At 39.3% G+C, this 19717-nt stretch overlaps 1 protein-coding gene across 4 annotated transcripts in view; it reads right to left on the bottom strand.

The window, feature by feature from the left end:
- Positions 1-19717, bottom strand: part of LOC100699146 (collagen alpha-1(XIV) chain) — a 152154-nt gene that overhangs the window by 4183 nt on the left and 128254 nt on the right. For all 4 annotated transcript variants that reach the window (XR_003222272.1, XM_025911718.1, XM_019364636.2 and 1 more), the window contains exons 41-47: positions 12343-12396; positions 12169-12240; positions 9523-9558; positions 7228-7294; positions 6895-7086; positions 3825-3902; positions 2628-2783 (exon numbers count right to left, since the gene is read on the bottom strand). Coding sequence is in view for 3 of the 4 variants with exons in the window: in XM_025911718.1 (XP_025767503.1) it covers positions 2628-2783; positions 3825-3902; positions 6895-7086; positions 7228-7294; positions 9523-9558; positions 12169-12240; positions 12343-12396 (655 nt within the window). In the remaining variant the exon portion in view is untranslated. The remainder of the gene's footprint in view (positions 1-2627; positions 2784-3824; positions 3903-6894; positions 7087-7227; positions 7295-9522; positions 9559-12168; positions 12241-12342; positions 12397-19717) is intronic.

Raw genomic sequence — 19717 nt, 5'->3', positions numbered from 1 at the left:
CCTTTGAATTAACATCAGCACAGAAAGGGTGCACTGTGAGTTTCGTGGTGTGAGTTTACATGGCCGAGCAGCTCCTGTAGGCGTACTTTTATCCATATAGTGTATTTTACAAGATTTTAACAACTTAGGAATGTGGGAAAACGACTTTAATCATCCTTGTTTGGGATAAGATTGATTAGGCAAAATACAGTTAATAATTTACATATATCTTTTGATGTAATATGTTATACTTTTTCCATATATTCAGATTGGTAATGGCTGACATTTGATGGTTAAAAACCTTATATATCATCTTGAAGCCGTGACACTGATCCTTGTGTAATGCAGTAACTGAGCCATGATATGTTAACTACACTATTCAGGCTGACAAATACAAATGTAGGAATAAATTCTACTTAACGGAACTGTAAAGACAGTTTGAGGCCACATTTTATTTGTTTTAAAATTAAAATACAAATGCACATCCTGTGTTTAATCTGTGCACATTTGGGACTAGCACTCAGGATTCTCGCAAGTCATAAAGTACAAAAAGACACCATTCAGACTGGAATCCATCACTATAAAATAAATCTGGTTTGATGGATGAAGTAATGTCTCATCTATCAGCTACTTTTAGACGATGATACATCATCAGGGCAACTTGTCAGAGTCTGTTAGATGTGTAACGTCCAAGCTGACATGCCCCAAGACCCTGTAAAGCCCTGCAATGGCCTCATCGGTATGAATATTCAAAGTCATCAAAGACGTGTGTGCAACTGCATATTTTATTAGATCTAAATACAGATGAATAGCTTTGGCCTTCTAACGTCTTAATCCATCGGTGTGGACATGAATGTATAAACTTCACAGTGGAACAGCCATAAAAGTCGGGTAGCTCTCAAATTCTCCGAGCACTTTTACAAGAACAATAACTGTGCCAGAAACAGCTGTCACTGTGAAAACAATATTTGAGTGTTTTACACATATAAAAGATGCTTTATAAGGGTGTATAAAGACCAAACAGGCCTGGATTTGTTTAAGCTGCTTAAAGCAGCAAGTTAACAAACATAAAAATAAACCAAATTGCTCAGAATAACAGTAATATTGTTCGAATACAGAAGGATAAATCAGGGCAAGTCTGGATAAACAGCAGTGAAGAATGTTTTGGTAAGGTCTGGATATTTCATGTTTTGACTCTGGTCACAAAAATATTCCAGTCAAGATGTTATTTCGATTCCTGGTGGCAGCTCCTCACCTACTGTGCACACTTTTTATGAATGCGCTTTTGCATTCATTTGTCTGCAGCACACGTTCTGCTCTGTTATGCCCCCCATATGAAGCTATTAAAAATACATAAATAAACCTAAAGAGCAATCAGTTGATCCCTTTGTGTGGATAAGACAACATTGTAGTTGCATTCTTGCTGATAATTTGCACTTAAAATCTAATGTGGAATATTAGCTTTTCCATACTGGAGGAAAATTAGGGCAACTGCACCGATGCTTTTGTTTCCAGGCACCTCTCTTTCTTTTTCCTTGCCTTGATTTGATAAAGAGTTATTACAGAAAATCAAAGCACACACAAATATGTGGATCACTTCGTTCTCTGTTTTTGTAATGCAGCTTTGTTCCAACCAGTCATTAAATATCTGAGAGTGGCGTCTCAATGATGGGGATTGAATTTGCTGCTTTCTCCTTCGGTGAGGTTTTAAAGCAGCTGACAGGTTATGACAGCTAATGATTACACTGAAAACAGGAATACTGAATGTAAATTGAGGTTCATCAAAGTGACATTTTTCATTTGTGCAATAACAATTATTTTGGGAATTATGAATTACTTTTTTACACCTCTTTAAATTAGCATTAAAAACAAGTACAGCATAGTAACACTACCTGTAGAAACCTGTAAGTACTACTACGTCCATGTGGGAACCAATATTGCCAATTTAACTGCAATCGTGAGTCATAATGTTAAGTTATACTTTGTTAATTGCATTCATCATATTTTCAAAGAAAATCAGTCTAACTGACAATGAATAAATATATCAGTTAAGCATTTGTGTATTTACGATTTTCACCAGAATTAAGCTAAAAAACAAATCATGAGTAACAAGATGTTGGATATTGGTATTACTTCTGCTCCTTTTGAAGTCTGCAGGAAAACATTTTCTGACATGACTTTTGTAAACACTTTCCTGATGATTTTATAGGTTCAGTCAATCATCTTTGCTGATGTTGAATAAAATGTGAAGTCTGCTTTGTAAATCTTGGTCATACTGTGATTCAATATTGAGGATTATCTGTCAATCACAAGCCAGTAGCCAGTGAGTGTGTCGTCAGATCCATCCCTCCTCATTACGTCTGTTTTTTGTATCTAAGAAATAAATGTGTGACATCACGGTAGCGACATCCATCTTTCATACTGTTTATAACTGTGATACAACTGCAATCTCATGTTATCTCAGTAAGAACTCAACTACTTATGTTTTGTGTGTCTGAAAGAAACAAAACATTTGGCCGATATATTGGCTTTTTAAATTGACAGATATTCGTATCAGTCCTAAAAATCCAATATCGGTCAGGTTTTATTTACCTCTGGCAAATCCTACACCCTTTATTAAAATGGTACCAATGGTGGATGATATTTACCTCCCACATTGTATCCCAAACAGGAGTTTGCATCACAGTATCCAGGCTGGCCAGCTGCTCCTGTGGTACCTGGATTCCCAGGCCTCCCCGGTGTCCCTGGGTTACCAGGTCGACCAGGTGGGCCCTGGCTACCTGTCCGTCCTTCACCTGGCAAACCTTAAGATTAAGGAAAGTTTTCTGGTTAAAAAAACAACAAAACCCCAAAATCCAACTGTATTTGTTTGACATTTAGCAGAACGATTCTCGGCAGGTGATGCTGGGTGTCAAGGAAAAAAGGGAAAAACACACAATTAACAATGGCAGCCTGTGTACAACCTGTCACTGTACAGTCACCTCTTCAATGGCTTTTAAATCCTGTCTCCTCTATTAGCTGGAAAAACATGATCTGAGGGCAGCAAATGTTTGTTTGTCATTTGTGGATGAGAAAGGTGATGGTGAATGTCATGAGGGCAGGAGCAGGAATAACACAGTTCTTCGCTCACGCTTAGCCAGAGGCATCTGTTTTCTGTTTTCACAGGAGAAACTGCCCCACCAGGACTCACTTCAGCAGTCAGCAGAAATATGAAATCAATATTTGGATGGGAGTTTCTTTTGCCAGGGGCTAAAATTATCATCCCACAAATATTTCAGAAAAGTACAATGGATGAGGACAGAGTGCCCCCCCATCCCCACACCTCCCCTCAGCACCCTCCTCTTAGAAGAGACTTCCTTTTTCAAAATCTGAAGTTTGGGCTTCCTTTTTGTAGTTATCTGATCACAGCAAAGTTTTGTCAGCTTGTTCTAGAAGTATTGATCGCAGTAAACAGAAAAACCCAGCACTGACATATTTTCATAACACAAGCCTCAAATTCCACAAAGCGTACCGGGAAATCAATACAGAGAATTATATTCATGGTCCAAAATGCCTGCTTGCTTTCCTCAGACAGCGATTCAACAGAGTAAAGTAAATCCAAAGCAGATTAAGTCTCTGTGCCATTTAATTCCATTGTTTCAATATTTGAAGCCGCTGTGGTTTTATTCAGTGGAAACACAGTGAATATCTCCCATACGGTAGCTCCAGCTGAAAACACCAATAAGAAATGTTCAGGAGCAGAATGATGCCAAATGATCAGATTTAGAAGCAGCTACAGCGCCTTGATGTGTAGCTTGGAGAATGCTGGAGAGAGAGTGTGGAGTATTCCCGGGCTCGTCTCTTACCAGGAGGTCCGGATGGTCCTCGAGGCCCCTGAGTCCCAACCCCTGGAGTCCCCCTTTCTCCCTTTTCTCCTGGCAGACCTGGAAACCAACAAAGAGATGCACATTTAAACATAAATTCACATTTTACATCTGTCCTCTTGGGTGCCTGCACAAATTAAGAGTTTATACGCTTTATATGCAGTAGGGAAGGCACAGGTGGAGTAAATGGTGAACCTGATGGTGAACCAACATGTTTCTCAACAGGCAGGGAAACATCCTAATACTTTTTTACCGGTTTGCTGTAACATATTACAATTACAATTATATAATGGACAGGGACATAATGTCTGGACTCTCAGCTTTACTTCAGGGTATCCACATTCAAATTGGCATTCAACACGGCAGAGGCAGTGTGATGGCTTGAACGTGCACACAGGAGACACAGGAGAGGTGTTCAGATACATACTGTCTGCTCAAATCCAGCTAAAAGCAGTCAAACTGATTGGACAGCGTTTCATAATACAGATGAACAATGACCCAAAACATGCAGTCAAGTCAACACAGGAGTTTATTAAAGCTAAAGTGGAATATTCTCGAATGGCCAAGTCAGTCACCTGATCTTAAGCCAGTTGAGCATGCATTTCACTTGTTGAAGACTAAACTTCGGACAGAAAGGCCCACAAACAAACAGCAACTGAAAGCCGCTGCAGTAAAGGCCTCATGAACATCACCAGATGTTCATGAGTTCAAGACTTCAGGCTGTCATTGCCAGCAAAAGGTTTTCACCCAAGTATTAGAAATGAACATTTTATTTTCAGTTATTTAATTTGTCCAATTACTTCTGAGCTCCTGAAACGAAGGGATTGCATTTAAAAAAACGCTCATCTCATTTTTATGCAATCTTTTTGTTCAGCCCACTCAATCAAAGCTGAACGTCTGAAGGACTTCAACTGCATCTGAGTTGTTTAATTTAAAAGTCATTGTGGTAATGTCCAGAACCAAATTTAGAAAAACATTGTCTGTTATATTTAAGAGCCATAGTTTTATTTTTTCCTATTAAAAAAAACAAACAAAAACATTTTTACGAGTTTTTAATGCACTTTATCTGCATTTTAATTGTCTTCAGGCCTTTTGGCTGAGCTGGTCAGTACATTGATTCTTTTTACAAATGAACCAGATTATTGACGTTCTGACAGGTCCATTTGTTTTTTCAGTCTAACGATGGCCTATCTTTTTGAGCCTCTTATTTACAATATCAAATACAAATTCAACAGTGAATCAATGTCACATATGTCTGCTCCATTTTTCATGAAATAACAAAGGAACGGGCCTCTCCTGGTCATGAATCCGCTCCTCAGTCAGCTGTCCAATTACTTTAGACTAAAATGAGGTACAGTGTATAAAAAACATTCCAAATAATAATTCCCATCTTGGTTGTTTGGCTTAAAATCCACCACGGCGGTGTACAGAGCCAAAAATACAAAAATGTTGTCTGTCTCCAACAAATTATTAGCCTAACTTTAGTTTTAAGCATTCATTTGTTGTAGTCGTCCTTCCAAAATGTCCCAAACCTAAAGGTGTCTACAGACTGTAACTTGATCAGTTTCATGAGCAAATTGCACCTCCACAAGTGTTAAGTGTGAACACTATTACCAAACAATGTATAATATGGCACACCCTCTTACTTTTGTTTGTTTGTTCGGATGAGTGGGTCTTACATTTACTGTCTCTATCAGTAGTTAAGCTTCTGAGTAATTGTCCAACACTTGCTCTTCCAACGTTGTACTATATGAATATTTTCATAGAAAATGTGCTAAATAAATTATGCCTCTGTGATCAGCCCAATAAAATGTATGATAAACCCAACGTCTGCTCTGCACAGCTGTTCAAATGACCTAATGGAATATTTTTTGTACACTCTAATATTAAAGAACCACATAAAACTAATGTGCAGATTTTCTGTCGTGCTGCTTTTACGGCCGCCTTAATCAATCGCATCAATAAAAAGGAAGTAAGCACCACGAGGCTGGAAAACATTTTACATTACCTCAAATAAAAATGCGTTTTCTACTACGGTGGCTTCATTATGACTGTAACTTGATGATTGCAACTCCATTGTCTCATTGTCTGTCAATTTTACTGAAAAATTTTCTAATGTTGAGCCCGATTCTGGTAGCCCTGCGTTCACCATCTGTTCATATGAAAGCCATACATCTTAGAATGGATGCTTACTCTGGTTTCAGTTCAGTCTATAAAACAGTAAATTAGCGTGTGTGTTTGTAGTGGACCAGTGGCTACAGATCATAAATGTCATTAGGGAGACTCAAAGACCTGAACCTTGACACTTCCTGACACAAGTTCAAGTGCTCTGAGCTTTCCAAAGCCTTCTCCGTGTGAGTGTGTGGGTGTGTGTGTGTGTGTGTGTGTGTGTGTGTGTATGCGCAGGCTCATTCAGCATGTGGTTCTTCAGTGTGGGTTGCGTGTTTTCGTGATGAGGACGGAGCCTCATAAAGGCTGTTTCTCCTCTGAGGGCTCGTGGCAGGGGAATGACCTCATGGATATTAGAGTTACTGTCTTCTGGCCTGGACTGAACCTCACAGGAGCGCTGATGCTGACTGTGAGTTTGTCTGGAACCTACACAGACCACAAAATACAGCAAACAAGCAGGCGGGTTTGAGAATTTCTTGCTTTTTTCCCCTCCCCGAATCCTTTCTTTTTCTCACTGATAATTAGTGACTGACTCCATATATGCAGTTTTTATTTCACGCGTATCTCGCTACTAATATTCCTATTATTTGTCTTAAAGACGTTAAATGACTTCCCCAAACTCCAAAGGCTGGTGACTGTATTTTTGTTTATATCTTCCTAAATATTACACACAAACACATGCCTAATAAATACTGAAGTTTCTGTCTTTTTGATGCTGTTAAATGTGGGATGTTGGCACAACCCGGTTAGTGAAAGAGTGACAATAGACTCATCAGTCATAGCAGTGATAAGGGAAAAAAATGACCGATGTGTGCCTGTTGACATGAGTTTTCTATTGTCAACAAACCCGGTTTTTAACCATGAGCACAGCTTTATGTCTCACCCCTCTCGCCTGGTTGCCCGTTCTGGCCGTTAGTACCGGGAAAGCCTGGCCTCCCGGGTGGACCTTGCTCTCCCTGAGGACCCGGGGGGCCTCTCCTACCCGGCTCTCCTGGTGGTCCAGGCACTGTTCGGACTGACACCGCTGGCTGCATGGGGATCTGGTTCAGGAAGGAGTTGTAACGCGACAAGTGGCCTGAAATAGATGGTGGAGAATGAATGATTTGAAAATATCCAGATTTAACTTTTGACATTTATGTATTTTTTGTTATTTAAAAAAAAATCAGAAGTAATGAAGCATGCTCGTGTTAATCTGTAAAAAATCGAGATTACTCACTCTGGATGAGCTGTTCACACACTTGACGTGCAATAGCTCGCACAGACGCCTGGGACTGCACATCACCCTGGAAGAACAAACACAGAGCTCGTAGGATCTGACTTTACACAACCACACGGACACTTCCAGACCAGACGTTGATAAAGTGGTGGGCGGGTGTTTTTTTTTATGTTTGTTTAATGAGTGTACTCCACCTTTTCTCCACACTGACACAAAACAGGAAGACAGAACCATGGCAAGTATGTGAAAACTGCATGATTAAATATAAATCAAGATTTAATTACACTAATTATTTGGGATAACTTTGTTGAGTGTGCTTCTATAGTTTGTATTTTAAAAATGAATCTTTTTTCTTTTTAAACCACAGCGGTTAACTTGTCATGAGGAGTACTACACAAGAGGCGTTTCAAAGTGTGAAAAACAACCCAGACTACATCTCAAAAAAGATGAAATTACAAGGCCAATAACAAAAAGGTTGAGACGTTGTATTACGTGTAAATTTTTAAAAAAGCAATGATTTGTGACTCTCATAAACCCATATATTATGCCCAATAAAAAAATAGAAAAATATCAAATGTTAAAACATAGAAAGTTAACTATTTTATGAAAAATATTAGCAATTTGATGGGAGCAACACCATGTTTAGCACTGTGTAGCATCCCCTCTTCTTTTAACAACAGTCTATAAACATCTGAGAACTGAAGACACCAGCTGTTGGTCTTTTGGGAGAGAAATGTTGTCCCATTGTTGACTGACATGGGACTTTACCTGCTCAGAAAGATCTTGGGTCTTCATTGTCATATTGTTTTTCCATGATGTGCCAAATGTTTTAAATAGTTGGACTGCTGTTGTAATAGATGCGAAATGCATCTCTAGTACAAAACCCTATCTTGGTGTTAAAAGGTGGCTGTTAGTAGTCACTTAAGAGGCACTGTGTCAGTTTTGCCAAGCAAAAATTCAGAGAGGAAAGTATTTAAAAGGTAATTTACCACAAATGTCATCAAATTTCACAGAGAATAGAAGCATGTCTCATTTATATGGACAAGCAGGATTAATGTGTAATTGCCACAGGTAGATGGCTCAGGGCTATGAGCATGGTCCCATATTTCTAGTCCTCAAAGATACCAGTATTTTAATGAAACAGACGAGAACTCAGGAAGGGAAATCCCAGTACAAACACACACACAGTGTAACTTTCATGTATTTTTTAAGCTTTCTAATATCAGAGCTCTTATGCAATAAATGCAGCATTCAACAGGACTCATAGAGGTCTGAAATGTGTAGATTAATTTCTTTATCTTAGAGTATGTAATATTACTTTAATTAATGCCGGCATCACTCGCAGTTCTTGCGAATGATGGAAATCTGACACTACGATAATTCTTTGTCTTTTTTCACATATCGTGCTGGTCAGCTGTTACTCTGGCGCTCCACCTGTGCTGTCGGGTTTACCCAGAGAACAGCTGTGCAAACATGAGCAGGTCTGCTTGTTTTTGTACGACTGAAGTGTGTGCTGCTTTTGATAAAATGCGGATCATTATTGAAGTGGACTGGCTACCTTCCACTCGAATGGGTGCATCTTCGCTAATTTGTCCTGCTTACTAAATTTGCCCCCTAAAGTCAGATTATCTGAACCTCTGTCTCTCTGACTATGAGCATCAGATGTTTTTTTTTTAAGTGTTAGTTTATACAAGAGCAATTAAAATAACATTGGATTAAAAATGTATTGTTTCAGAGTTACACAATTCACTAGACCTTTCCTACCATCACAACTGGGCCACCTCACCCAAATATACACTAAGAAAAAAAATCCTCTCGCACATTTTTTCCGAGCCTTTCATGTCACGTTGTACTGAAATTAACTGCAGCAGGGTACAAATGTCCCCAACAGTTGCTTAAAATGAAGCAGAAACAGGAATTACAGGTTCGATTCAAGCTGGCAAGTTGCGTGTCTCTCAAGCCCTCGGCGGTGACAGCCTCTCTCCCGTGTCAGCAGAAATACAGACCCTGCACTGCTGCAAATTTGGACCATGAACACTGATTTGATTTGGTGCGCCTTAAACGAGGCTGAGGGAGAGCAAGAGGAATAGAGTGAATGTTTGTGCAAAAAGACGAACAGGAAATGGTGACTGCGTGCTGCGGAGTGCTGCGGTTTCTCCACAACAAGGGCGGGAGGTATTAGTGAGTAATTGTTAGAAGTTTTACTTCAGCAAAAATAACTGTATTTCCACAGCAAAATAAAACCAGTAAAACAGGATTTGCTCTAAAGAGCTGCAAAACAGTGGAAAGACTTACTCTTTCTCCTTTATCGCCTTTGGTACCAGCAGGACCCTGGAACATAAAAGCACAAGAGGAGAATAAACAGTCAACAGGGCTGAATGCTCACACATAGCCATCTCTTTTTCTGTCCCCATCCTATCAAGCCCCATCTCTTCATCTCTTTTCAACTCTGACATAACAGCTAGTGCAACTAAATACATCTGAAATATGACAAAATGAGCCCAGAGTCTTTGTTTTCTTTCCATAACACTCATGAGCTCCAAAGTTAGTGTGCTCACAAACAGAGGGCATCATCTGTGTCTTGGATGGGTTTGCTTTCCTCCAATGTCAACACTGTAAAGCACAGAGATGCATATCTGAACACAGTACGCGTATACTCTGAAATACCTGCCAAGCCTGCATATCAGAGAGTAACGTATTGTAATCGCGAGGCAAATAAAAGACAAAGATTTCCTGGCTGTGTGAACCGTGAGCTGATACAATAAATATCAGTTTGATGCTGTTACAGCTTTTGCATAAAGTTATGTTTATCTTGGGGAGACGTGTCCTTGACCACCAACTGACAGGCTGCGCTTGTGTGTGTGAGGGAGGCTAAGCTGAAAGGGATAGAGAAAATGCATGCATGCTGGCCTGGGATATTATATGCATATTATACCACAGATGATAAAAAGGCTTTGCCAACATTTGACACAGTGGCTGAATTGGAGTGCAGGTCTGAACAATAAAAGTCTCTTCCTGGACCTCCGCTGCGTGCCTGTTTGGAGGTTCTGAATCTTCCTGGGCACATAAATGTCGACTATCTCATCAGGTGCCAAAGAGCACAAGAAAGACAGAAGTACAGCTCTGGTATAAATCAAATTTCTTTTATGACTCAATCAAAAGTGTCTTTCCATCATGTCTTGTATACAAAGAGTCCTTCCAAAGTGCAGAGTTGGTGTTTTTTCACTCAAAATGTTTCCCATTTTATCAACGAAGGAAAGTCCACTTACGAAGACTTCAAATGTGGACTCATAAAACAGCCACTAGGTTTGTTCCTTTTTTTCCTTTTCGTAACTGGCAAATGCAGGACTCCTCGCTACCAAGTCAAGCAAGATAAATTAAAAACCCCTCAGGTGGTTGAGTAGCTGGAAACCGCATCCAGAAACTGTATCCGGTCCAGGTCACATGATCTCAGTACCACAAACACAGGACATCGGCGAGAGCTACGACGTGTTTCAACATCTACTGACAACCAGAATGAGATTTGGCAAATATGCAAGTCAATCAAGCAGTAAAGCATATTTAGATTCTCATTCAGTCTTCTCCCTTCCAAAGACCTCCATGCATATGTTTTGTTCTGGGTCTCTATTAAAAAGCTTCATAAATCCCTATATTTACAGATGGCGCATAGCATTTCCAGATGCACCAGGTCTTCCCTAACAGAACAGTTTGGGTTTCACATTAGATGCTCGAGGCAAGAATTTGTAGAAAGTGCTGAATGACCTTCTTCTCTGCATTTTTAAACTCTATGCTCACTCTGTGCTCAAGAAACTGTCCCTTATCTAATTTGTCAGAGTAGTGGGATAAATGTGCCAGGTTCTACCTCAGACAAACAGGTAGAGTACTCTAGGACTCACTTCTGAAGCAAAGTGGTAAATTTCCCTCCAGAATCAACTGTCTGCTATTTTAAACAACTTGTTTAAGAAGAAAAATATTCTCCTGCAGCACTGGCGAAAGGTTGCAGGGGGCAGAACAGACACTGAATCAGTAATTTCTGGTTGAGTTAAAGTTTGAAACTCAAAGTTTAATAAAACACTAAACGCCAGGAAGGGAGGTGTTTTTCCATTCATTTAACAGATGCATGTTTGTACATTCATAAAGTGTTTGCTTCCTCCCCCCTCCTTCTGTATCTCGTAGAATCGCCAGATGTGATCTCTCACTGTTTTTGGGTATATGTTGAGGAGAGAGGAAGTGATTTATAGCCCTACTGTCTGAGCCAAACTTGCTGCTGGCCTGCAAAGCTGACCCAAGACTAGATTAGCTGTCACAGGAATCCACAGTATCATCTGTTCCTGTTAGCATTACACAAAGTCTGGATCCCCACACCTTCTCCTCAGCATCCTCATCTAAAATTATGTTTCCTGCACAAATTCTTTTAAAGGGCTAAACAAGTCTGACTCACTGTACTTCTGATATTAAATAAAAGTTTTAAGGCTTTTTGTCAATTTGCGACCAATAAATCATTAAGTTGACCTTAAGGACCTCGGTGAATGTAAGATGAATTTTAACAGATTGTTAACATGACCCATATGCACACATTACCAAAAACATGACCTCCCTGGCAGAGGTTGTGATGTTAGTTTGATTACTGCTTAAAAGCTGAGGAAAAGGGAAATATAAAGTGGAAGAGAACAAGACTTCCTCAAGGACTAATTACATCTTAATACGAGGAAAAAACAAAATGTGTATTTACACTTCCTAAACCTTGTGTAGGCAGGTTTATGTGAGGGTTGGTTAATATGGTTCTAGTCAGACAATAAGGTGTTTTCTCAGCATACACAGCACATCATGTCAAAACATTTCATTGCAAAGTCCTCAGATAAATGCAGTATCATACTAATCTTAACAACAACAACAAACAAAACCCAAAAACAAACAAACAAAAAAAACATTTTCACTCACAGGAACTCCTTGATCCCCTTGTGACCCTGTTGGCCCACCTGGTCCTGGAGCCCCTGGTGCTCCTGGTGCTCCCTGAGAAAGGTGCAGATGGAGAACAAAGATGGATGAAAGCTGAGGGATCAAGTGGATTTTTCACACAAAATCACAGTGGAACTAATAAGAAAACAGACTTACAACTGGTCCTGGTGGTCCTCGTTGTCCCTGTGGTCCAGTATTACCTGGCAGACCCTGCATGAGTGAAATACAGTACATTTATTAAAGTCAGCTGCACTCTTTTAATTCCTGTGGGCTTCTCTGGGAACCCAAACGCTGTTGCATCTGCAGCTTCTGCTGGTGGTAACTGCACACACCAAATCAAATCTACTTAAATTTTATACAAAACACAGTTTTATTATTTTTCACTCTCTTTTACTTTTACACACCGCTCTGCATTTAATCAGAAGTTATTATTCATCCCTGACTCACTTCCACACTACGTCTTTTGTCTATCCTCACCCCTCACCGCCAACTGGTCCTGACAGATGGCCGCCCCTCCCTGAGCCTGGTTCTGCTGGTGGTTTCTTCCTGTGAAAAGTGAGTTTTTTCTTCCCACTGTTGCCAAGTGCTCGCTTATTGCTGTAGGATGATACATTTATGTACTATGCGGTGATTCTTTTTCAAAAGCACATTAATGAATGTGTGTGAAACTCCAGTTTTAATATCAGAAGCACACTGCAATTGTGTAGGCCAATTTTCTGAATGCCCGGCCTATAATTACATGATTTTAAATGACATGATGGTGGATTTGTTTTATGTCAAAATATAGTTGTAATTCAAACTGAACAAATTCCCTGTTATTAATACACAGTTTGGACGGTGAACACGGCATCAGAGTGGACTGGAGAACAGCTTAACCTGAGGTTAACTTTGTGGTTAAACACCGAGTCCCCTTCAGTCTTAACAGACTCAGATTAACCTTTGTGAGGGGAAGCCATCCATTAATAACAACAAAGCGACATAAACATGGAGAGTATGACACAAATGAAAACTCCCCAGTGGGGCTACATCCTACTCTCACCAAAGTTAAACTGTCATCCTTTCAAATAAATATAAGCACTTTGTGACAGCACAACAAAATCTGCACTTATTGCACAACAAGATATGCCGGAGTTTCTCTGAAATAGCTGAGCTGGTATGAGACATCTGAAAACTCTTCAGTGAGAGTTACTCTGGTGTCACACAGTAAACACTCGTCAACCCACTAATGGGACTCTGGAGAGGGCCTCAGATCCTCCCAGTAGTCATGCCTGAAAATGTCGAATACATTTTACTTTGAAATCCTTTCAGTCTGAGCAGAAGCAAATGAGGAGCAACAAGAATTCAAATCTTTGTGAAGCAAATCTGCTGAGGTCCTGGGCAGAAGACCGCCAGCAGTCGCACTAAATACTCACCATTTAATCACACAAAATGTTTCATTAATGCAAGTATAGTAAGGATGTATCCATCCAGCACTAATATAATGTCTAATGTACACACAAACATCATCAGGTACAGCTATAGTACAATCCTGATTTTTCCTTTTCTGTCTCTGAGGTTCAAATAAGAAATTCAGTCTCCGGCCTTTTCTCACAGAGGTCAGGCTCATGAAAATGTATCACTGCTGTTGCATTTCAGAATCAGAGCAGCTGCAGGTTTAAGGGCTATAGTCTGAGAAACTGTGGGGAGCCTAATCTAATTGCAGCATAATATCCACAAACAGTGCACGGGCTCTGTTTTTGTAACCTCTATTAAAAAGTCTTTGTATTAATTTTAAACTTTCTATGCAAAGTGCTGCGAGGACACAGACGGGTGAGAACTGTAGCGTCGCAGTGTTGGATAATTTATAAGTCACCGGTAGATCCCAAATAATAAATGTGCGAGCCAAAGTGATGGCCTTGACGAGAATTTCATCAGGTTTTCATGAGTCTGGATCTTGGGGAAAAACTTGGATCAACTTAGTTTTCTCCTGAGTTGGGAAACTTTGACAAAATAAAGATTTATAGCTTTGCTTGATCCATTTCTCTGTGATATTACGAACAAATAAAGCACCTCGGAGACAGTTGCTGTTGTTTCACCTGATCTAACTGGCAGCAGTCCACTTTTAGGCAGACTTGTGTTTGTTTTTTCTCCAAGCCAGGCTATCTTTGGCTTATATACACCTCTTAAAGACTTCTGTACAGTGTGTATGCCCATAGGAGGAGAGTGATATTGATACAGTTTTACTGTCAGGAAAGACCCATCTGCTTTCCCTAGCTTGCATTGTACACACTGGATGATACAGGCTGGTGGCTGGTGTAAATCCCCATTTATTGCTAATCCCAAAAGTACCACACACATTGTGAATGGCTATTAAGTTTTTCTAATTACTGCTCAATTGGTAAAAGCTTCCTTTCTATATTGCAGTTAAATGACTGTTGATATCAGAAATTGCTGTTGCATCGATAACATCTGATGAACTGATATTTATCGCTATTCCCCCCTCCTTTGGATGCATTCAGCCTGAGAGCACTGCTGGATTTAATTCCATAGCAATTAAAGCACTGATTAGAGATATTTTCTCTATTTGCATGGAAACGAAATTCTCATTAACAATTTGCGAGTTTACACACCAGTGCACTGTGGGTTATTTTTAAAAACATAAAATTCACGGCAGATCTGTAGCATGTTGATGAAATATTAATGTGGGAGGTCAGTCATGCACAGTGGCGCAGAGGGGACGCCTCTCCAATCGAGAGCAGCTAAAATTGCTTCCTGAAAAGTAATTGAACACGATTACACTCAATAATTAGGTTGGTAAACACGGTATTCCTTGAGCGTATGATACAGTGCAGGCTGGTGATTGCGATGTCCCACCAGGGCTCCAAAATTATGGTTTTAACTGTTGATTTTATCCGTAATTTCCTGTTAGATTTCGTACCTCCCCGTGTCTGTTGTTTCAGATACTTCCTGCTCTGGTGCATTTCCCACCTTTGTGATTGTGCACTCCACCCTAATGAGCTGCACCTGTGTTTAATTGCCCCCCCTCAGTGTATTCAAGCTATTTCCATCTTCCTCTGCCAGACAGGGTTAGAGCAATGTGTCAAGCGGCCAATAACCCCTTTATCGTGTCAATCGGCCTGCGTGTGTCTGGCCTTGTTTCTGTCACTCATTCTCATTTTGTTAGCTGTGTTGGACCAGTCACGCGCAGACTAAACCCCTCAAGTAAAAGCTGCCCTTTTGAACTTACACCTAGCATCTGTAGGTAGTTGTAGAGGGAAAAAGCTGTAGATGGAAATTATTCAACATGTTGCTTCAGCTATAATCCTGAACTGTTTTATAATCTGTTTTTAGTGCAAATACGCTTAGTTACGAAGCTTCAGAAAACTTTACACACAGTATTATGTTATGTTATTTTAGAAACCTGTCAAAAACCTTTTAAAACTAAAAATTCCTGAATTCATGTTGTTATAGCCAAATTTGAGCTGGCATACTGGAGTTCTCTGAGAAGTCAGAAATCAATCAAGTATAATATTCAGATGCAAGTAAAGATTTTCATTTGAAATCTTAAAAATAATAATAATAATAATAATGTGCTTTATTATTTAATCTATCTGCCGTTTTGTAAAGCAGTCAATTTGAAATTTCATGGATGACAACAATAATTATATTATAGCATTAAAATTATTATTTTGATTAAAGAGCTTGCACATACTGATTAATCATTATAGAAGCAGAAATAAAAATATTCTGGTAATTAACAATGCTGTTAATTTAGGGCAACTATGACATTAATTAGTTAAATACTGTACTTCAATAATTAGCAGGTTAATTGAGGTGATGATGTAAAGACATTTTGAGTAAACATACGTTGAAAGCACAGCTGCTTTAGTTTCAGTGTTACTTTCCTTGCGTTGCTCCTGCTCGCTTGCTTACTCTTATGATTTATGTTAACAGCAATTCTTCAGCTTTTTCTTTTACTATGAGCCAAAATGTCAGCTGTGAAAAACCAAGCGTATTCTGACTCAGTGTTTTGGATTGTAAATCTTTCCATTACAACCAGAGTGTTGTTGGATGCAGTCTGTAGTGTAGCGTTTGAACACACAAGCCAACTCTCGATCCACATTTGTAGCAGCTCTGCAGAGCCTTTAACGTTTAAAAATATTACAATATGGTGCACAGTCTAATATAAATGATGTACATTAGTCTGTCAAGTGGTATCAAACTGAGCATTAATATTTTAAAAGTATTAAAGAACTGAGTCCAAAAAAAAAAGAAATAGGAAAAAAAGAACAAATCCCAGTCGGCAGCATTAAGTTCACTGGCTTAAGTGTACTAAGACAGCTGAGAAGTGCTACTGATCATGCAACAGTTTCCTGGACTCTTTTACTAAATGACCGCATCATTACACTGTATTTGCTGCACAGTCTGACAGATACACTTGCTGTGTTTCTCAAATCACGTACTTCCTTACGCACAACTTAAATGCTTAAGAGCCTTCACACAATCCAGTACTGCTATGTGAGGTGCTCTACAAGTACCTGTATGGTGCACTCATAGTAAACAAATATCACCATCGTGGCTATGCAGTGGAAAGAGGGAAAGAGAACGGGCACATCATTAGCTGATGATGCCGATGCTAGGTGCTTTTACACTGTTTATGTGCTTACAGTACTGTGCAAAAGTCTTGAGCCACCCCTCTTTCTTTACGATTTTCTTCCAAGGAGCCAAACTTGAGCAAAACCTTTTCAGGCTTTCTGAAAGTCTTTAAAAGTTTTTCTTTACACATCCTGCCATCCTGCAGCAGTCTGTTGCAAAACAGGCTTATTTTCTAATTTCTTTAGTTGAATCTACAAAAAAACCCCAAAACAATCAAAATGACAGTGTTCAGTGAGCATAAAACATGCACCAATTTTGCACGAAAGAGACAATTCCCATAGAGCTATTACCTAAAAACTGACATATAATCAGGATGGTGTGCAGTGTGTCCTTAAAAAAATTTGAGGAAACTGGAGACGTGGTGCACAGAAGAACTGACAAGACTAAAAAATTATCTACAGCAAATGAACAGTATCTCAAAGTCATGTCCTTAAGACATTTTTTTTTTTTAAATTCTGAGGGCTGCATCTGGCCTCCAATTCATCCATCTACTGTTCATCAATGGAAGGGTGGCTGTCAAGAAGGACAGGGAACAGGGAGAAAAGGCTAAGGTGTGCCAAATTACAAAAGTATTGGACTGAAAATCGGTGGAAACAGGTTTTATGGACTGATGAATCAAAATTTAAATTTTTTTGTCTCAATTTTTTTGTCTCATCAATACAGTGGGGGAATTTGTATGTTGTTGCTCACTTTCAAAGAAGTGAACAGGCTTTAATTTTATGGTAGTCTCTCATTTTTTAATGGAGAGAGACAGAATATCAAACAAAAATCCAGACAAAAACACAATACTTTAAAATTATAAGTTAATTTGCAGTTTTCAGTTAATAAAATAAGTATTTGATACCAAAGTAAAAACCTTTGTTGGCAAACACAGCGGTAAGATGTGGGTTACCAGGTTTACCCAGATCTCAGGAAGGATTTTGACTTACTACTCCTCACAAAAACTCTCTTAAGTCCTTTAGGTTTCTTGGCTGCTGCTTGGTAACTCAAAGCTTCAGCTCCCTCCACAGGTTTTGTTTAATAGGATGGAGGTCTGGGGACTGGCTAGGCCAGTTGTTGGTGGTATGTTTTGAGTTACTGTCATGGTGTAAGACCAATCCATGACTCATCTTCAGTGTTCTAGCAGAGAGAAAGAGGTTCCCATCTAAGATTTTTACAGGACATGGCCCCATCCATGGGCCCTTCAGTGCTGTGAAGTTGTCCTGTTCCCTTAACAGAGAAACAGCTTCAGAGCATAATGTTTCCACAGTCGTTTCTATAATCATTTTCCTGACAGCTCTTTGGTCTTGTCCATGGTGATGGAGAGGTTGGAATGGAAGAAATTGAATGTGTGGACAAGTGTGCTTTATCTATAACGAGTTGAGATCAGAAGTATCTGTAATTGGCTGTGGCCACATTACAATCAATCTTTGACAGCCATAATTGGATTGTAGGGGATCAAATACTTATTTTACTAAAGGACATGTAGAAAGATAGCTTGCCTAAGAGAGTTCAGGCTTTGTAGAAGAAGAATAGTGGTCATGCCAAATACTGACTGACTGACTGACAAGCTTGTTAGACTTATACAAACTCTTTTTTTTGCCTTATATACTGTATTTCCATGTACATTTGCACATTTCAATACATTTCTCATTTTCCTAACAAAAAATAAAGAATAAGGGATGGCTCGAGATTTCTTCCCACAGTATTTATTGTATTCGTGCAAAAGTGTAGCAAAAACATAAGGCCAAAGGCACAAATGCTTGCAGATCTTAATAAAATGTTTTTGGTGAAAGTGGCATTTCTGGTAAGTACACAGTGTGATGTTGCTTTGAGACAACAATACAAATTTTAAAAGTCATGTGCTACATAAGTAAGTACTGAGTGTAAAACAACTTCAGGTCAGCATGAGTTGTACAATTTGTGGAAACTTCACTCTGAATTCAGTTTGACTCTGTAGAAAATGTCTGATAATCAAATTTGAACTTTCTCAATACTGTATTGAAATTCAGGTGGCAAAAAGATAAAGTAAAAAAGTTTGAAGTTTACAAAGATGTCATTGACTGATTTAATTAAACCAAATGATAATGTAAGTTGGTTGTTTTCCTTCTAAAAGTTCATGAACTCCAAACCTTTCTGGCACTGTGAGAAGAAACTCTGGCCAACATGCAAGCATCCTCAAGAAAACCACATGACAAGCCTGAAAACTATGCGAGACGTCTTCTGACAACTACCACTGAGGGGATGAGTGCTTGGACATGCGTCAGCCAAAAAAGAGACAGCAGATGGATGAAGTGCAAGACTTTCACCTCTCCAGGAGCCAGACCAGGACAACATGCTTCTATGACTCTGTTACATATTTGGAAGAAACCTCCTTTTTTCTGCTTGCTGATACATTACCCTCTCGCTATGTTTCTGTTTTGGTATTTACAGTCCAGTTGAGCATTGTAAGGCCTGATCCCACTGTCAGCTTCAACTACAGACCAGCTGGTATCACAGAGCCCTAAAAGTACTGGATCGAATATACTGTGAATGCTGTGCATGAAACCAGGGTGATGTAGCGCTGAACAACTGGGGGAAGACATGCATGGTTTTATGAAGACACATAAAACCGAACAGAGAAATGCAGCTGGACATTAAGTCGCTGTGCAAAGCTGGTTTTCACTTTCTTTTGTATGGTATTATTTTTTTAACTCACTTAACTGAATGCAGACTTTGATTTTCATATTAAAGAAACTACAAAGAAATGCCATGAATATATACTATATTAACATCTTCCTTACTTACTGCAGTTTATCGATGTATATTTTCTCAAAACTTATTTACTGCATGTATTAGACCACATTCTCGTGATGACAGCGGAGTGATTATGCAGCTGTTTTACTGTTTTGTCTTTGCAGATCTTATCCATAGTGCC

The sequence above is a fragment of the Oreochromis niloticus genome, linkage group LG11 (assembly GCF_001858045.2).
Source record: "Oreochromis niloticus isolate F11D_XX linkage group LG11, O_niloticus_UMD_NMBU, whole genome shotgun sequence".
In the NCBI taxonomy this organism is placed as follows: Eukaryota; Metazoa; Chordata; class Actinopteri; order Cichliformes; family Cichlidae; genus Oreochromis; species Oreochromis niloticus.
The sequence above is the reverse complement of the archived record's forward strand: the minus strand, read 5'-3'. Positions and strand labels throughout refer to the sequence as shown.